Genomic DNA, 20,334 nt, shown 5'->3' with positions numbered 1-20,334 from the left:
AAGACTATCATTTGATGATTGATTGAAGGGTTTAACGCGCCGACGCAACGCAGGCGATGAGGCGCGCCGTAGTGGAGGGCTCCGGATTAAGTTTGACCACCTGGGGATCTTTAACGTGCGCCGAAATCTCGTACACACTGGCGTTTTTGCTTTTCGCCTCCATCAGAAAAGAGGCCGCCGCGGCCGAGAATCGAACCGCGACCTTGTGCTGAGCAGCGTAACGCCTTAGCGCGCGCGCGCACGCACACGCACACGCACGCACACACAAACGCAATCCTTTTTAGTGAAGGTTCCAGCATGCTTTTTCACTTTCGAACATATTAAATTGAGTTGTGAGTTGGACGACACCGTTTGCTTGCTTGCTTGCTTGCTTGCTTGCATGCTTGCTTGCGTGCGTGCGTGCGTGCGTGCGTGTGCAGGCCTATCCGAGAGCGGCTGAAGAGAACTTTTTTTCAGGAGCCTTTTCAGGCTGAAACGTAATTTCTCCGGCCCTACAGTCCGCGGGGAAATGACCACTCTGCGCCGACAATTTGGCCCAACAAACAAACAGTCCAGAACAACCAACTGAGCTGAAGAAGTAAGTCGGCTTGGGGTCAGTTTCATTTTCTTTTTTTCAACCAAGGTAACAAGCGGGTCTTATTTGTATGTCGTGCCAGTGGTACTATACTTGGCAGCATTTTTCTCGAAAAGAAATCGCGTTCGGAGGAAATAAAGGTCACGACACTCGAAAGCTTCCGCATAAAAAATAGCGGAGGACGTATTCTTCACAATTCTCGGAGCACCCTTCACTTCCAGCTGCCAACCAGTGGCGAAAACGGGGAGCGGTGGAAGCGTTGAGGGAAGGGAATCTGGGGGAAGACGTCGCCATCGATCGAACAAGGTCGGTTGCCGCCGGAACCTCGAAAACTGGCAAAGGAAGGAACTGAGCTCTACAAGGAATAATAACCTTGTTCCGCTGCTCCACGTGTTGATTCTGATTCATGTGTTTATTCATAGAAATTATATATATATATATATATATATATATATATATATATATATATATATATATATATATATATATATATATATATATATATATATATATATATATATATATATATATATATATATATAAGAGTAGAAAAACTTCGAACAAGGTAAAAGCACGATTGTGGCCTACGTTTCAGCAAAGAGAACTTGCTTTCCTCAGGGCCCTGAAGAACTTGCCCTGAGGAAAGCAAGTTCTCTTTGCTGAAACGTAGGCCACAATCGTGCTTTTACCTTGTTCGAAGTTTTTCTTCTCTTGTGTTCTCTACCATCTTCAAAGTTCTACTACTCCCAGGATTATATATATATATATATATATATATATATATATATATATATATATATATATATATATATATATATATATATAAGGGTATCGAACCGGAACCGAACCGTTATTTTTTGAGCACGCTGAACCCGAACCGGAACTGACCCGAAAAAAGAAATAACGGTTACCGGTTCATGCCGAAACGGTTCGACCCTCCATGGTTGATATTGCACAGCCAATGAAATTCAGGCGTTTTTTTTTTTCTTTCACGTACCATCAACTTCGTACCCGCTCACGCACGTTCCCTTCCAGACAATTGAACACTATCACGCTCTGTGTAACAACAGGGGAAATGAATGAGCACCAATGTAGCAACGGTCTGTTGCTGCTGGAGGCGCGAGTGTAGTGCAAGCTGACCAAACGAAATGTCATTTTCGGCAGCTTGCAGGGGATATAAAACGACTTTGCCCTTCCCTAGCTGCGACTTTTTTGGAGCAATGAGGCTGCAGGAGTGCTCCATTGCGCAACAGCGAAAGCCCACACCCGATGCGTGCAAACTTTTTGCATTTCGTAATTTGTTTAAAAGGTCCGACACCTGCAAATTGTTAATGCTTGACAAGTGTGACCGCAGGAGCTGCTCAGTGGCTGAGCCGTTTGCTGCTGATGCAGTTTTGTCTCTTTCAGATCTGCTTTTGTTCGAAGGTGCACTTGTACTGACTGCCCAACTCGCTACATTACTTCTACTGATATACTCGTTCCGGAGGGGAGTACTGCTGTGGACGAATTAAAGAGCGTCTACCCAAAAAAGTCCCATCTCATGCTCCGCAAGTCAAATTTCCCTTTCATTTTGCAACAGCATAATCTGTTAAGTTTCTGTAATGTAGCACACGGAACGATGGCCGGGGGTCAGGCGGTACGATGACATACTGATTGTAATGCACACATCCGGTATAGCTATCGCAAAAGGAATTGCAGTGGTCAGAGCAATAATGCAGTGACTGAGCGTTAACTAAAGCTTACTTTTAACAAAAGTGTGGCTAACACATTCGATAAGGTGACAGCTAACAAATTATTCAGGGTGACCAAATAACCTAATTCATTGGTAGTATTTATGTGCCTGTTGTAGGATTTTTCTGTTTTGGTACAAATATAAAAAATGTGCGCCATTGGTATTAAGCGCTGGTATTTGAACGCGCCAGTACGCAGGCCTAAATTTAAGGCCTCAAGGTTATCGTGATGGGCGATTCCATAGCGACGATTGCGATTTAAAACAAAAAAGGAAAGGGCAGAAAATATATCCCACAGTCATATCTCTTGGCGGTGGCTTTATGAATAGTCGCTAGGACAACAAAGTCTGGGCGGGAAAGTAGGTGGTAAATCGTCGCCACTTCATCTGTTTTTCTAATATCTCGTAATTGTTTAAAGTTTGCTTTGCCATTGCGCCACTGCCCTTGAGGAACAGCAGATTTCTGTTTGTATTTTGATTTGGCTGTCGTTTTAAACTACTCATTTTTTTTATAATTTCAATGATAATTTCACTCATCGAACCGGTTCAAGCTCCGGAACAGGTACGTGATGTTGTCAAACCGGAACTGAACCGGAACGAAATGATGTCGCCTGAACCAGAACCGTAACCGAACCGGTATTTTTTTCGGTTCGACACACTGATATATATATATATATATATATATATATATATATATATATATATATATATATATATATATATATATATATATATATATATATATATATATATATATATATATATATATATATATATATATATATATATATATATATATATATATATATATATATATATATATAACACGCACCGCACCGGTTATGCGGAGATGTGGGTTCGAGTCCCGCTCCCGGAAAACGGCGGATTTTTTCTCGACTTATATTTTCGCTTATTTATCAATGAATCAAAAGAAACGTGACAAGCACACGTCATTCGGCCCTATTAAATATTTCGAAAAAAAGCCGAATAGCACTGGCAATGACGACTGCAACCTTGATATATATATATATATATATATATATATATATATATATATATATATATATTTATTTATCAATGTTGCAGTCGTTTTTGCCAATGCCATTTGGCTTTTTTAGAAATATTTAATAGTGCCGAATGACGTATGTTTGTCATATTTCTTTGATACAGTGATAAATAAGCGAAAATAGAAGTCGACAAAGAATCCGCCGTTTTTGTGTGTATATATATATACTTATTCATTCATTCACGTACTCTGAGGTCCGAGGGGCATTACTGAGGGGAGTGGGTGATCACCAAATCACCCAACTATTTCACTAGATACACCAAGCACTATTACACTAACAAGCCCCTTTTTACACAAAGAGCCCAGACACTGCGACAGTTATATTACACAATACGCAGCAGCAAACAAGCTCCTAGCTCACTTTCGTCCAGCGGTTTCGCCGCGGATGCGCAAACCCCCTGCGACACACCCCTCGAAGCTCATCGCGTGATTCGCCGGACCCGTTTTCAGCGCTGAAAGCGGGGCACAAAACCCCGCTTTCAGTCGTTCTGCTCAACCACGAGCGGCGCCGGCCGCGGCGGTTGCGGCCGATCAGCTTATCGGCACCCGACCACCCCCGCAACGTCCCACGCATGCGCCGCTGGGTCGTCTCGGGCTACGTGACTCATCTTGCGCCGCGTTCGCCGTGAATAAAAGCGAGGCCGGGCCTCCTTCTGTGAGCGTTGCACGGGACCAAACGGCTTCGAGCCGTGGTCGGCATTACAGCTACATCAAAGGTTAACCGAGCGACACCAAGACTCAACCAGAGTAAGCCAAGCTTTTGGTTTGCACATTCAAGGTCATAGCTGAGCTAAACCGCAGCCATTTTTCTTTGGCTGCGTCTAATCTCACGGCAGCCGTGAGAATTACCTACGGGAAATTCTCACGGCAGTTTCCATAAAAGCTGGCTGGCCTAAAATTTGCTGAATAATATTACGTCCCAACGCAACGTAACATAACATAGCCTCACCGAACCTTGCGTAACCTAACCGAACGCGGCATAACCTACCCAAATCCAGCCCAACTGCAACAAACTTAATCTAACCCAGCCCAGCGACACAGGACACAACCTATATTAAACGTAATTCAATCCATTCTAGAAGTCCTGTGCGTCGATCTCTTGACATATTAAAAACCAGGGTAAAAAAAGTATTAAGAAAATTATGATGACGGAAAAATTCTGAAAGCTAAAAAAAAATCATCGAAAGGGGGGACTCGAACATGAGCCTTATCGTTTAAAAACGAGTACAATACCACAGCGCTACAGGGACAGCTGCGAGCGTGGCATTTTAGGGAATATTTATCCCATAAAATCTCCGTGTAGCATGCTTAGCCAATGAAAGGCGGCTGCGTGAGAAATTTTTGACGGTAATTCTTCCGGTTGCCGGGATAATGTATACCTTTTTTCTTTTCTACCCCTTTCCGTCGAAGAGACACTTCTCGCGCAAAATTACCCGCCTACTCGCGTATAAAATTTAATATGTGCAAGAGTTAAGCTCCTAGCTTCCTAGGCTTCCTAAAAGGGACCCTGCAGTGACTTGTAAACACCGCCAGTCACCTTACCACAAAGTCCAAAACAGCATGTATCGGCTGCGGTTCAAGTTTTTTCGGTCAACTTACACGCATGTTAAACTAGTGATCTGCGTCGTTCTCCTCTCACTATTGCCAGCGCCGGTTTGCTGACGTAGGCTATGACGACCCGTGTAAATCCGCGGGCTAAACATAGTGGCACGTTAGTGCGCTTAACCCACACAGTCTCTACGTGAACCGACAAATAAATGATCGGCAGACACACTCAAGACCGCTTTCATGCACGAATGTGAATGCCTTGGAGTATCGCGTGTGAAATGCTTCTGCTTAATGTCTCTGCATGCGTTGTGTGCACGGAGCAGTTGTGCTATCCGGGGGCGCGACTGCAGTGTCGCGAATGTTCCCCGTGTTTTAGCACGAGCTAAGTTCGTAAAAATATCGATCCGCGATCTTTTACTGATGTTGACTGATTGTAGGGTTTAACGCGCCGACGCAATGCAGGCGATGAGGCGCGCCGTCGTGGAGGGCTCCGGATTAATTCTGACAGCCTGGTGATCTTTAACGTGTGCCGAAATCTCGTACACACGGGCGTTTTGCTTTTCACCTCCATCAAAAAAGCGACCGCCGCGGCCGGGAATCGTATAACCGTAGTCATAACCGTAACCGCAACCGTCATAACCGTACAACCACACATATAGCGCCGTGCACAGCAGCCCAACGCCTTGGCCAACTTTTATTGATGCCATGATTGTTAAATGCTGCGTTTACTGACCTTTCTTTGACCACTGTGCTCATTCCCTGTTGCTGGATGCAAATAAAGCGACTTTCCATCTGGAACAAATACTAGCCAAATGGTTCTCTAATTCTGTAACATGAGCAAACCGAACTGAACTAAAGGGAAAGCGCTATGGCTTCCCCTGAGGATACGCTTCAAAAATTTTTTTACCACTTTATCGTGTCTGCGTATCGTTCTTCGTTCTGGTTTATTCGTCTTCTGGCGCAAATCACTTCGGCAGGCGCTGACAACACTTCAGCTCCCCCAGAATCAGAGCTGTACGTGGCTGGCATACAACTGCCCTACTCACGGGCCGTCACGTTCACCGGAAATGACGTCAGCGCCGCATGTACTGGGCTTTCCGTCACTGCCAACGTGCTGGTGCAGCATATAACCCGCCGCGGTGGCTCAGTGGCTAAGGCGATTTGCTACAGAGCCCCAGGACGCTACGGCCGCTTTTCAGGTGGAAGCGAAAAGCGAAAACGCGCGTGTGAATAACTTTCACCGCAAGTTAGATTACCGGGTTGTCAAAATTAATCCGGAGCCCACTACTAGAGCGCGCCTCGTACCCCAAGCGCGCGCTAAACCCCGCAATTTGATTTCCTTTTCGTAATGCAGTTGGCTCCAACTCTGGAGACCTAGTCCGAGTACAACACCAACTCAAGTTTGCCCAATTTTATTTTCAAACTAAGTTATTTATTTTATCGTTGTCAATCCACATTTGCACTGGCCCAGATTCGAAAAATTTTCAAGTGTTCTTTTACTTTTTTTTGTTTGTTGCGCTCTTTAGAGCGGAGGGCATTAATTTTAGTGGACAACAACGCCGCTTTTGGCGCGCAATAGGGCGCCTCTAACCGTGGAATGCATCGGGTGAAAATCAATATTTCTGAGACGGAGATATCATTAAAACACACTGAAAACCAGTGCAACATCATTAGGTAATGAGACCAGTAGCGCTGAGCAAAGAAACGACACAACACCACAACCGCAAAATTCAAACGAGGCATACTTCGGGAAAAAAAGAACACATAACACGCCAACTCTCCTCTCTTCAATGCTTATGGGCAGGATTCTATAACCGTCCTAGAAAAGAAATGTAATTCCTCTTGCGATAGGACACAGAAGGTGCGCTGACACAGCGTGGTTTCCGTAATCGACATGAGCAAGAAAAAGTTCGCTTCTGAAATAGCAGATGCGACGAAAATAGATGGGCCGCAATTAGGCTGTGTCAGCAGACACTCCGTGCCGCTATTGCAAATGGAATTGCTTTTCTTAAAATGATTACGTAAGTCCGTGTATGGCTCGAGTGGCGTACTGAAGAGGAGAAAGTTGACACGTACATACGAGACGGTTCTTTTTCTTTTTTTTTTTTTTTTTTACATGCGGAGCACTTAACAGCCCAGGATGTCATCCGCCCAATGTCACTGGGCGTCACGATCCCAGGCTAAAGACGTTAAAAAAAAATAAAGTGCTAAAGAATATTTTATAGTACGAAGAACACAGAGGATGAGGCGCACACATGACCGGCACAGTTCACTTTTGTTTACAGTTTTTGTTTTCTGCTGAAGTTACTACAGAGGATAAAGTCAATTGGCCTAACGACGAGCATTATTAATGAACAGTTGCCAATCTGATACCAACTGTCCAGGCAATCATTGTGGGTGACCTTCCCCACCTGACAGTGTGTGCCAAACGGCTTCTTCCCGTCCTGGAAGCAGAGAGTTGCGGTTAGGACAGAGCGCAAGTGTCTTCCCTCCATGTTGTACAGGAATGCCTCGAACAGCCGTGATCATAGCCAGTTGTTGACGGCCAGTCACAGTATTTGTGGAGCCGAACTGTCTGCGGAGCGAGCCAGTGGTATGCTGCGGCTGCCCGCTGGCTTGATCTCGGTCGACTTGGACGCGCCCTTGGGCTTCCTATCTGCACGCAAGGCCGCACCCGCGATGGTCTCAATCTTTATAGGTGGTCAGAGTTGGCTTGATTGGTGGCCAGTGTATAATTATTCTTATTTACTGCTCTTACAGAATTGTTACAGCTACCGTCTAATTACTGTTACTACTCTCGCAGTGAACAGCTAAGCAGAGAGTACATTGTAAATGGTGGTCATTATTGAGCTGTTGCTTGCAACGGCGCCTAAGTGCAAATGACTCATGACGGATGCAATTATTCAATTCTATTCACCTGCCAAAACGATGCTGCCACTACAACGTTTAACCACAATGACTGTCGATAAGTACCCCTGTCTTTGCGGCTAGTACTGATTTCCATATAACTTCACTACCCTCAAATTGCTCGGAGCTAGTTTTAAATGAAAATATTTTTTTAAAGAAAAACGGTAAGCAAAAAACAGTGAGTAGGCTGAGAGCAAAGAACGAATAAGACTGAAATCGCAGCTGAGCATATCAGTTTAACGTATAGTGTGACAAGCGGTTGGCTTATACATGAGCCAGCGATGTTGCGAATACAATGAGCTTCATCCACTTTGCATGTTAACAAGAGACAAATATTTACGTGTGAAGAAAATTAGCAGTACAATCTAATCCTCAGCAAGGTGCAACCAATAGCAAAACACATCACTTTTTTAATTATTTTGGCAATTAAGAGGTTTGCACAACAACCTCATTGTTACCCGTAAAATCCTCTTTAAAAAAATGTTTGCGAACAGGAGAACAGAATGCTTTTGTGGCAACAAAACTTACTCGAAAAACCGGCTTAGCTTTTAACTAAAGCCATGCATAAATTTTGTCTAGCGACCGTAAGTTCCCCTAGCAGATCCCAGTATGCCGCGAATATCATGACAATATTGCGGAAAAACCATTCAGAATCTTCCCCCAGAGGCCAACAAATCATTGGCAGCAACAGCAAGTGTTAACGTTAACCCATAATAATTTACTCCCCTTCACTTCCGTACTGATTCCAAAACTGCACTGTACGATCACCATACTCAAGGCACATAAGAAGCCTCATTCCTAACCCAATCCCTTTATTATGATTGTCCCAGCTCCTGATGCATGCCAAAGCTATTAACATTTCTTAACGCTTTAAACAGAACCAAATCCAATCCCTTTATTATGAATGTCCCAGCTCCTGATGCATGCCAAAGCTGTTAACATTTCTTAAAGGAGTACTGACACGAAATTTTTATGTTACGTTTTTTTCGCTGCTATGCGTGCCTACCAGCCCACTAATCATAGAATGACAGATTAGACGGTCGAGCGCAGCGTAAACATTCATTTACGGCGTCGTTTATTCGTGCCAGTTTCGGTTTCGACTGAAAAACGCCGAGCGGCCGCCATGACAGCATGTATAACATGACGTCACCATTCTTGCCGTATCGCTGCCTCTCTGGAAGCGCGCGCGAGCGAGCGCACGCGCGCGCCCAGACCGGCCGAGGTTTTCGCCGTCCCCACAGGCCCGGGCAGCATGACGTCAGTCGCAAAACCATGACGTGTACACACGCCCGAGCAGCGCGCGCCAACCACAGCCAGCGCGTCGGCTTCGTCACGGGAGCCCCGACGTCGACAGTTTGGGGCACGTAGCAGATGATGTCACGTCGGCCCGCTCTGGGCTTTCTCGTGCGGGCGAAGACTAAAATGGATTTTAAATATGTTTCGCTGAACGGTTGCTGTTGAAACTTGCTGGGAGATATCTCCTGATAAAAAGGAAGCGTTTTACATAGTTATCTCAGCTTTGAAATTTCGTGTCAGTACTCCTTTAACGCTTTAAACAGAACCAACCGAAGATTAAAAGCTGCCCACAAGCGCTCCGACAGCTCCGACAGCAGCCGATCTCAATCCCACAGCAGATTACGCCGCAGATTAAGCGGTTGATGAAATTGGTTTGCTGCTGTAACTCTGGGGAAACACAGGTTTGTAGGAAGCAATCATACGCGATAAATATTTGCGCAGTACCTCTGCCACAAAAAAAAAACACAATACAAATGCAGAAAACGGAAGAAAACACAATTTTTTTTTCTCTTTTATTGCTACGCTGTGCCTTTATTTCCTACCTATGTAAAATAATCCCTCCCAGCGTCGATTTGGTCCCCTTAACACGTTTTCACCTTCGATACAATATTACAAGCAGACTCCTCTCTAGTATGTTCAAAAAACTGTGACCGTGCCAGCAACATCAACATCCGTGCTATACAAGCGAAACAACCAGAGAGCTGCCTAAAGTTTTCGCGGTGAACAAACAGAGTGAAACAGTGCACTAACATCACTTTTAAATTGAGACCCAACACACGAAATTTGCTCCCCTGCGCCTGTAACAGACACTTTTCAAGCCAGTGACCTTGTAACATCCTTGCCATGACTCTGGGGGGGCCTCATCGCCCATGCAATCACAAGAGTTCCCATAATGGACAGGGTCACATCCTCGTGTACATTGGCAGACATTGCTGACTTTGCTTTGAAGTTGCCTCTCACCACAAAGTTCGCCTTGCCATGCAGTTCTCTCCCTGCGTTATCAAGCAAGCAGATAGCTATGCGAAACCTGGCTTTCATTATGCATTTCTGCCGCCTGGCACCACACTGATAGACAGTAGTGGCAGTTACAGTAGAACAGCACTCATCTGATTGAGCAATCGCAAGATGATAATGACAGTGGCTGTTTTCTGGAACGATAAAAGGAAAAAGGAAAGCCGCACTAACAGCTGACGCTATAGTTTGCCTGCCATGATGGCCAAGATGCAGTGATATGCATTAAATACCCAATGGAAACGTAAAAAAAAGTGAGTCACTACATTACGTGCATGTATATAGATATATTTGCAAATGGTGGTGTTGTGAACGAGTGCCATTGAGTTCCAGCATTTTTTTTTTGTCCGTACATAAGCTTATGTGCGACAGAAAAGCTGGCAGAGTGTTTTTGGGACACGCTTGAACAGGTGCGTGCGCAACGCAGGATGCAGAGCCGACAGCGGATACAGAGGCGTACGGGACGTGCGGTTTTGCAAACGGCTTCCAATTGTCATGGCACCCGTGTGTAGCGTAGCGACTAGCTCACGACGGCATCCGGAAAAAACAATGCCCAACGTACACGATGCTAAAACCAGCAACGAGGAGTAGAAAAAATTGAAGCCGTTACATTCAATGTAAAAGCTGTCGGAAGTGCAGAGCAGTGATTCGTCATAAGGGGCTGTGGCGCCGTTATCCACTCACTGCTACCACCCAACACATTTCAAATTTCCCACCTTTGCAGTGCTCGCACACCCCCTGCCTGAAACTGCACCAGCGGGAGTTCTGTTCTCTTTGTACTTGCTTTTCCTTCCGCACGTGCCAGCGTTGCACTGCCACTTTTTTTCGCTTACTATCGTAAAAACCAACCCAACGGACGTTCCTAACTAAATGAACGCGGGTGCTGCCACTTAATTACATGTAAATTTTGCCTCAAATGTACCCGCAGTTTTCTTTGCGCTAAACAACGGGGAGATGTATGACAAGCGCCAAGCGTTCGCGAGTTTCGAATGCTTACGGCTATATAAACCCCTTGGCTTTCGAAGCCTCTGGGTTACGCCGCGCGACAGCCGCTACGACAGAACGCCGTGTGGCTCTACTTGGGTCCAGCGAGCGAGCTACGACGACAAGGCGAGCCCCTAAAGTTCTCTGCACTTAAAAGAAAAGTGGCAACAAGGTCAGTACAAGAGCCGAAACATTTTATTTTAAATCACCCTTATGGGCCAAAATTTAGCACAATATCGGACCAGAAATAAGTGCAGTATGACTATGTGGGTGTTGAATGGTTCACAAAGTATCAAGCAAACACCGTCTTTATATCTGCGGTCTGCTTATGAATGGCTACACATTTGGTTTTAGGAAATGGCGTGGTTACATTTTCAGTTTTTACATACAGCAAGACCAGTGATGTCTTCAGTGATGGCCAGACCCCACTCGAATGAGCTTTCCACACATTACATGGTACTACATGGAACTGTAAACTTTTGTGGTGAAATCAGTTTCTACATATTAAAAGATAGCCCAAAAATAGCTTTCCAGCCCATTATACCAACATGACCACTAAGACTAAAAGCATATTTCTTGCAAATTGCTGACTTTTTCGACGAACATTTACAACAAAGGTCATTTATTATCACTGTATTATGAGACCCATTCCTGGCCCCTACGTTTATTACATGCAGAAACAGGAGAATGTTGGTACGCTAAAATTGATATCTTGAAACATTCGTACGTCTTCCCTTCATTTTCTCTTTTTGAGAGAACTATTGAATTGGGACAAGACAAAAACCACTGTACTCTAAAAACGTGAATTCTACTCATTCATGGAAGCAGCCATGCCTTCACATAAAGTTTTCATTGTTAAAACAAATTTTGCAAATTGAGGGTGGGGTTGTCTGTTTTCAAGTTTTCCATGAATAAGAAAGCCAGGTGTTATACTATCGCTATTCCCACAAATGACGTCAAATCAGCGGTGTAAGAAATTTGTACGGCACAAATTGCGAGAACAGGCCATCGAAGTGTTCAGAAAGCACGTTCTGAGCAAAACCTTTTCAAAGCTTTTTTCTTTCTTTTTCAAAGCGCCCTTTTTTGCCAGCCTCATCAGCCATTGTACGCGTCTGAATGTGAACTGCGACTTCAAACTTCAAGCCATTCGAACATAGACGATGACACATGCACCTGTGGCGTCATTGTCAGAGTCACCGAAGTGTCGACCTCAGTTAGGTAGAATTGTGAGCAATTGTGAACCCAGCCACCACAAAGGACAAACCCTCACACGAAGCCTGAATAACCCACGCAACTTCTCTTCACACGAAAGGTCAGGCAGTTTATATATCCACACAACTTTGTTCGGAAGGAAATGATATGCCACTTACAGAGGAATCGGCATTTAAAGGGACAGATTTCAAATCACCCAATTCCTTCCTAGCCCTGAATACATGCCAAAATGCTTTTGTCAAGACGTATGTGCGTGAGCAGAGTGGTATTCTCATTACATGGTCAAGCAATGCATTCTGGCAAGAATTGGCCTGCGAGCACTCAACCTAACAAAACGTAGAAGAATCTTTTAATTAAGATTTATTTTCTTGAAGTTTTGTAACTGCCTTACAATATATCCAGGGTTGCGGTGAACTAAGGTTATTGGGTCCCACCCACAATATCTCATCTCACGAAGTGTGACACGCCTTAAAAGGCTAGATTGAAAAAGTTGGCTTGCAAAAAGTCATTTTTTTTATTTTACTTTTTTATTTCCAGCATAATAGAAAACCGGGCCACTTTTTTTAATGAGGTTCGACCTTGCCTTGGTCCACGAAATTTTAATTTTGGTTTAGGTTAAGGTTAATTTGTTTTTATTTGTATCCAGAAAGCTTTTACGGGTAAAGCATGTTATATTACTGAACAACATTCAAACGAACTTTTGCATGACAAATTGCAGTCGTAAAACTGCAGCATCTAGTTTACGGGCTCAGTTCTTTAACCTGATGAAGGAACTATAAGACATTTATGACTGCCTTTAAAGCATTTTTATTCATTTTTATCTGCATAAATGCCTATATTCTCGTTGAGACATCCATATTTCTGTGCAACGTTCTTTCTAGATATTAGAGATTATGTGACAATAAAAGGCAGCAACACAGAAGCCCTACTTCAGTTATAAACATTAGTAAGCCAACTGAGACCAATACCTACCTCTGCCACATGCACATGTAAAACTTTAAGCGCTTAATGCCTTAAATTTTAATGTCATTAATTCACTACAACATATAAAAATCTAACACTATTTAGCGTAATGCTACTCTTTACTGTAATGCTACCCTTGGAAGTTCTGCGCACAGTTCATTCGCCTTAAATCTGTGTACTCTCCGGCGTGATGGACATGGAATAAGGCCAAAAAAACTCTCGGCATGAGGGTGTTGACGTGGAAACGTCGTCAAAGCGAGCCAATTTTTCGTGCCCCGCTGGCAACCTACATTTTGCAGCTTCCTACGTTCGTGCGTGTTCACTGACATTTTGCCTTGCATCTGCGTCCCGTGTTTCTGTATTTGTAAAGAAATGTCACAGCTGTCCGAAAAAGTCACGAAAAGAGTATAAGGCTGGAAAATGGTAAAATGTCAGGCTACTCTACTTGTGAACAGCCACAATGCGCTATAATCGGATTTTGGCTGCCAAACGATGTTCACGCTATCTTTTAAAAAATATTTTTTTTATTCTCACTATTTTAAACCCGCTCTACACCTTGCCACGTTTTCGTGCTGCATCTACAACTTTTAAGATTCCAATACGCATCATCACGTCTAGTGCCTCCATAGTTAAGTGGTATAGCATGGACTGCCTAAATAATACGAATTGATTCCTCAATGCCCTAAATCAGTAATGACATTACTGAGGTACATATGGCTGCGGTATAAGTCAACCAAGATTGCAGAAATTGGGAGCCAAAGAAAGAATTAGAAAAATTAGTTCATAGATGGTACATCTGTCACTCCTATCAGAATTCCTTTAGTCTGCCTTTACACACAAAGTTCACCTTTATTTTCAACAAACTGCTAAAACACAATCATTCAATGAACATTCAGACCAGTATTACAAGTCTATTACCGATAAACTGCCACCTTGTTGCTCCTTCATAAGTGCATCTTAAGCAACGACTCTATCCAAATACCATTTTTAGACCGCAGATAACCTATCTTTTTGCAAAAAGAGGAACCTCTAAAAATAAGAATTTCATGCTGCCACGCATTAGCCAATCATACCTGGCTGTGCGTAAAGCTTGCATGTGAAATGGCCTCCATGTAATGCCCTTCAAGGGCACCGTGGATCATTGAAGGATCTTGCATGAGTAAGCGAAGACCAAACAAAATTACCCGAGACTATCCTCCCAACATACACCGTTAGCTGGACACTACAAAGTTCTGCGAGTTCAATACTGTTTCTGATAGCCAAACTGTTTTCAACAAGACCATAGGAATAGCACATTGGCAAACACACGACACGATACCTGTAAAACCTCATGCTTAGGGGAAGTAACAGTATGAAGTCCCAGCTGGAAAAATAATTTCATTTTTAACCACAGACACTGCAGAAGAGACCAGCTGTGACACATGCCTCATGATGACAAATCACTCGGGTAGCCAGCTGCTCCACTGAAACGACACCACTGAAGGCTGGAAAAAGCCTAGTATATAGTATACAAAGTCAATTTCTATATAGTATACAAAGTCACGCATTCCTTCCTGGCACAGGACCCGTGGATTCACAAAATTCACGGGACGATGATTGAGGCAGTTCCGATAGCGTACTTTTGTTAAAATGCAAAATGAAGTAGCGTTGGTGAGCTCTTATTAAAAGCTCCAGTTTTGTCATTACAAAGACACCGGTCCCCCCAGTGGTGTTATCCTACCGTTGAATTAAAAATTTTTATTTTTCCTTATTTCACATTGCTATCAACTGCATTTTTACTCAGACAGAGTTGATATAGAAATAGATGTGCTCCCAGCATTCCCTGCAGTCTAGCCTGAGCGGCGTCATGGTTGACATTATTGAATGCTAACACATGATGAGCAGTCTCCCGCACAAAAAAATGACGTTACGCGTCGATGAAGTTGCACGTTGTAAAGTTTACCCTACTGAAGTGATCAATCTTTGCAAAACCTTTCAGCGTTGCAAAAAGCTTCAGCAATGAAAAGTACTGGTCAATTATTCGTTTCATTTGTCGCCACAAATGCAATAAAGAGGCATTTCGAAGGTGCTCTCGGAAGCTAATTACAGGATTGATGATTGGGATTAAGTAGTGCCGGTGTGACAAAATAAGAATCGGGAATTAAAACACCGCTGGAAGTTTGGCTGTACTGAAGGCTATACAGCTTCTGTGTCATGCTTATCAAGTTTGATCAAGGATACATTGCAGAGCAACAATAGTGTTGTGAGGATACCAATTACATAAGCTAACAATGTCAAAAATGCCATGTCCGCAAAAAAAAATTCCATTATTGTTAAAAGCAGTCATTGCTGTCTGCGAAACAACGGAAATTTTTTTCCCGTTTCTTTCTCCATTTTCTATAATTCCGTTTCACATTTTTTTTTTTCTATTTCATCACTAAATGATACACCATGAATCTATAACCAAAGAGATTTAATTAGGTCAGAAATGTCAATGACCAAAGTACAAGAGGGGGAGAGATGGGGAGGGAAGCCCCAGGTACAGTGACCGATGATTTAAAACTACTTTGGATAATGAATGTTGCGAAAAGCTGCTGTGACTTCAGACAAAAGGAGGTAGGTTTCAGTGGTGTTTTTCGAGAAGGAAAGGTCAAGGCATGCACGCATATGCTCTTGCATACATTTTGCAGTGCAACGATCTTCTGCTAAGATTGAGCAACAATAAAAAACACGCAAATTACTCGAGGAATTGTTTCGTGTTTCGGTGCGATTCTCTGAAAATGATGGATCACTTTTCTTGAAAAGACGATCACCCGAAAATGACTGATGAGCTTTTGGAAGGGACAATGCTAATGAAAGCCTTCGTTTTAAACCTTGAATTTTTTTTTTTGCCTTCTAGAATACAAATTCACTCCCTTTAGAACGGCTGCCCCTCAGTATAGTACACCTCAAAAGTATAGACATGACAAAGTGAGAGTGTGGGTGTGTGTGTGCGTGAGTGTAAGAGGAACAGTGTCAATCACTGTTCTACTGTTTACTGATTGATTGATTGATTAATTGATTGTTTGATTGATTAAAAGTGTTTGTGTGCACATCACCGTGCCAGTCAATTTCCAGCCACAAACCTGGATGGAGAAAAAGAAAAAGGGTGAAATTTGGCCCTCAACAAGGGTTGGAAGAACAATGAATAGAATGTATATTGCTTATTTTTTTTATTTTGTAGAATAACCTGCATGCGGGAATGCCTGTGCAGTTTTTGGTGTGTACTGCCAATCGTCTGAAACTTCATTATTGCATAGACTCTGCTACGTCGACACCTCACTTCTGTTTGAAGTGCTGATCCCTATGACCACACCTACACTGTGTAGGTGCATGTCCCTTTCCTGAACAAGTTAGGGTGCAAAAAAGAAACACCAGGTTTGCACCTGTGCGCACCAATGATTGTAATTAACACTGAGGGCGCCCTTTATTTGGCATGTAAGAAGAAGTTGGGGGCACGGGAACATGCCTGAACGATAAGACTGAGCAACAACAACAAATGATAGGACCACAAATTCCTTTTTCTTTGAAACATGCTCATGAAAGCTAATGTTAACAAATACAAACACGTCTATTTTTCTCTGGGTGGTAGCCGCATTCTCCATTTTCACTCAAAATGTTTAAATAAAAACCCCTGCAGCCATTCCACTCGTAAGGTATATCCCCAAAAACCCTTGCTACTTTCATCGAACCCCTCCACTGAAGCATCTAAATACTGACGATGACACAGGACGGTGACACAATCTCGGCTGCCAGCGAAAGTCCACCACACTGCTGAGCGCACAAACGCCCACTGTATAGAAAGCAACACCTGTTTACAAACATAGGTCAACTAAAAGGCAAAGGCCAGCGACACTTTAAACCAGGGCAAGGATAAGCGCAACAAGAGAAACGTCATTCTCTGCCCCACAGGAAGTGAGCGCATCCTGCTTATGAAGTTGGCTTAAAACATAAAAACACTGGAGTGCAAATATCTAGGAGGCCTCTAGGCAGTGATTCAATTCCTGGCATCGTGCTTCAGCACTTCCGTTTCTTTGGTATGTCCATCTGTGCAGTCGATTTCGGGGTAAATACGCCTTCCATAAAACTGAAAGCTTCCCCATACAGCAAACATCCACAGCAAGATTTTTTTTTTTTTCAATTTCATTAGCCGATCTCGCTGTGAATTACACGCTCTCAGTGACAATTATTTAAAATATCCATTGCCCTCCAAGTTGATCACAAGGAGGCAAAATGAAGGTACAACTTTCAATTGCAAAAGAAGTAATTGCCAATGCATGCGAGAAAAAAAAAGACAGCCTTTTGTGTTTGGCTCGTTATTTACCCCAAATTACAATGCGCCGAGCTCCGCCAATTTTTTTTGTATGCTTTTGCTTTTACACAAGTCCTCTTTGAGACAAGATACACCCTGATTCCACTCTGCTCCCAATGGTGACGAGATTGTGGGCAAAGCCATGTCTTCCAATGGAACTACTACGTTGGCCACAGCCAACAAACTCAGCGAATACGATCACACTTCTCTTTCCACGGAATCTAACTGCTCACCGGAACATTGTGCGACGTGAACAAGTGGCGAACACATGGACTACACGGCAAGACATTTGTTCTTCGCGCTAGCCCATTTGTCTCATTAGAGCGCTTCACCACAGGCAGATTTTGCGCTAAACCGATTACATGAAAGACTCTCTCGGTGTGCGCCGTGAACTGTCGTCGAGGTCCTTCACTGCGTGCCAAATTGGCTGGCAGCCACGAAGCGACAACTGGAACGGTACACGGCGCACATGCCAACAAAACAGACTAAAATGGTTAGGGGGAACTACTAAGGCTGTTAGATCTGAGAACAAACGTTTGTGTATTGAACGATGTTGTACTGCGATCAAAATGTTGTAATAGTTGGTGCTCTTTCGCTTTTGCTGCGCCCATTGTTGACCGTTCAAATGGCAAGCGCTCCGCGTCAGGAAGCATTGTTACGAAACAAACGTAATCTGTAAGTGTCCTGTGACTCAGGCATTGTGCACAAACCAAGTCTCGAGTCGCTAAGTGGAAATGTCAAGAAGTACTGTTTTGGGGACCCCAAGTGCAAAACAAAAGACGACGACAGAGATAGGAGATAGCGTATGTTGGATGGCCATCTGATAATCCCAGAACAGATATAAGCAAGGGCTATCACTAGCTGTCCACATAACGGGCAGGTATGCGCGTCACAACAGGCTGATAAGTGAACGTAATGCATCAAGGTCGCTTTGTAACGGTAGCATGTTTGGAGACACATTCGAAGTGCACCGGGAATTGTGACGAAGCTACATAACTGTACAAATGACTGCACCTGAAGTCGAAAAGCGCAAATAACTTTCCGCGTCATTCGAGACTTCGGGCCAGTCTCTGTGTTCCAAAGCTCGTGAATTTGTGATGAAGTTGGGCACTTCATTGCAGGGCAAAAAACCATGGCTCCGTGTGACCGCAATCATCAATGCTCACTGCTTTCAACAGCTGCACATAACACCGTGCGCCACTGACTCTCGTCTGAAAGCTTCGTCACAGAGACGGGAGTTTCGGCGTCAGCTTATGCAGAAACACAAAACCAACCATTCCGAAAACACCACCAACACACCAACGGACTGAGATTGTGGGCGTTTATTCAGCGTCGCTTCTCCTCTAACAAATGAAATGCTCATTCTGCTACATACACATTCGGTTGAGATTAAGGCTTGCACGGTGCGTTTTAAAGGGGAACGACCTTGACAGCAGTAATTATGTATACACCCCCCCCCCCCGCTTTTTTTTTTTTTTTTCTGAGCGTTGGGCCGATCTCGCCGAGGGGACGGCTCGCGCTCGTATTCGCAGTGCAAACTCTCGGGTCACACACCAACAGCAGTGGAAGTTCCCCGTTACGCCAGAGCCCAGGGCAGCACGGCAGCGTAGCCCGCGCGGTTTCGTAAGTGTGCACCGATGCGCTGCATTTCCCAAACCCACCGGTGGCTGTGCGCGAAACCAAGCGCGCTGCGGGTCGCCAGCCACAAGTGGCTTCCGCGAGCAGGAGGCCTTCAACTTCCCCCACGTTCGCGGCGAACGAAGCCTTCCTACCGGAGCGTTCGCGAGCAACGAGCACGGCCCCGGCGTCCCGGCGGCCGCGGCGGCGTCGGGTGGCCGTAGGTTTCGGGCGACTCGGCTTCCGGGGAAGCCGGCCGCCGGTTAGGCCTAGACCCGGGGAGGGGGGCCACTTACGGGGAGGCGGGGGCATGGGCTCGTCCTCGTCGCTGTAGATGGCCTCGTCGTTCTCGGCGATCGCCGGCGGCCGGCCGGACGAGCCGCTGCGCTGCCGCTCGTCGCGGAGCCCGGCGAAGTATCGCGCAGCGTACTCCACCAGGTCGCTGGGCCGCTCGATCATCACGTTCACCGTGAACTCGAGCAGAAGGTTCGTCAGCTCCGGCGGGACGTCGTACCGTGGCCGATTCATGCTGGCTCTAGCAGTGCATCCGCGCCGGCGGCACAACAACAAACACCACCACCACCACCACGGAGGTCACGCCGGAGGACACGCTGCTTTCGCCGCAAACAGCGATGCTCGGCTTTCGCCCGCTCTCCTCCTCCCCGCGCATACGCTAATGAAGCGCACACGACGACGAGCAGCGCGCCACAGCGCGCCGTCTGCTACGGCGCCGAAGCCAGCGCCGCCAGGCGATCGGCCACGCCTGCTCGCGCGCGATGCTAAAATTGGCCCGCAAATTTGCACCGGGAGAATTTTTCAAAAGAAAATCCGTGAGCGGCGAGACACGGGAAATGGGCGACGCGATAAGGCGGACGCGGCGAAACGGTGGCGTGCGCAGCGACAGATTGATATGTCGCGGCGACGAGGGATGTTCGATTAAGTGCTCGTCAACGAGAAGCGCCGATTAAGCTTCTACAAACAGTAGCGGCGGCCAGATGGCTGGACAGCTGCGCATATGAAACGCTGCTCGGAAGCGCACAGGTGGCACACTAGTCTTACCCAGCGCGACCGCGGTGTTTTTGCGCGCTAGGCGCTCG

General features: G+C 45.0%; 1 protein-coding gene across 1 annotated transcript in view; it reads right to left on the bottom strand.

The window, feature by feature from the left end:
• Pka-r2 (cAMP-dependent protein kinase type II regulatory subunit) overlaps positions 1 to 19,948 on the bottom strand; it is a 131,984-nt gene extending 112,036 nt beyond the window's left edge. Inside the window, exon 1 of the mRNA XM_077689289.1 lies at positions 19,534 to 19,948. Within this exon, the coding sequence (XP_077545415.1) occupies positions 19,534 to 19,765 (232 nt within the window). The 5' untranslated portion in view covers positions 19,766 to 19,948. The remainder of the gene's footprint in view (positions 1 to 19,533) is intronic.
• Positions 19,949 to 20,334: the final 386 nt, after the last annotated feature.

The sequence above is a fragment of the Haemaphysalis longicornis genome, unplaced genomic scaffold (assembly GCF_048455015.1).
Source record: "Haemaphysalis longicornis isolate Haplotype H1 unplaced genomic scaffold, Haemaphysalis longicornis Haplotype H1 scaffold_10, whole genome shotgun sequence".
In the NCBI taxonomy this organism is placed as follows: domain Eukaryota; kingdom Metazoa; phylum Arthropoda; class Arachnida; order Ixodida; family Ixodidae; genus Haemaphysalis; species Haemaphysalis longicornis.
This window is presented reverse-complemented; position numbering and strand designations above follow the sequence as displayed.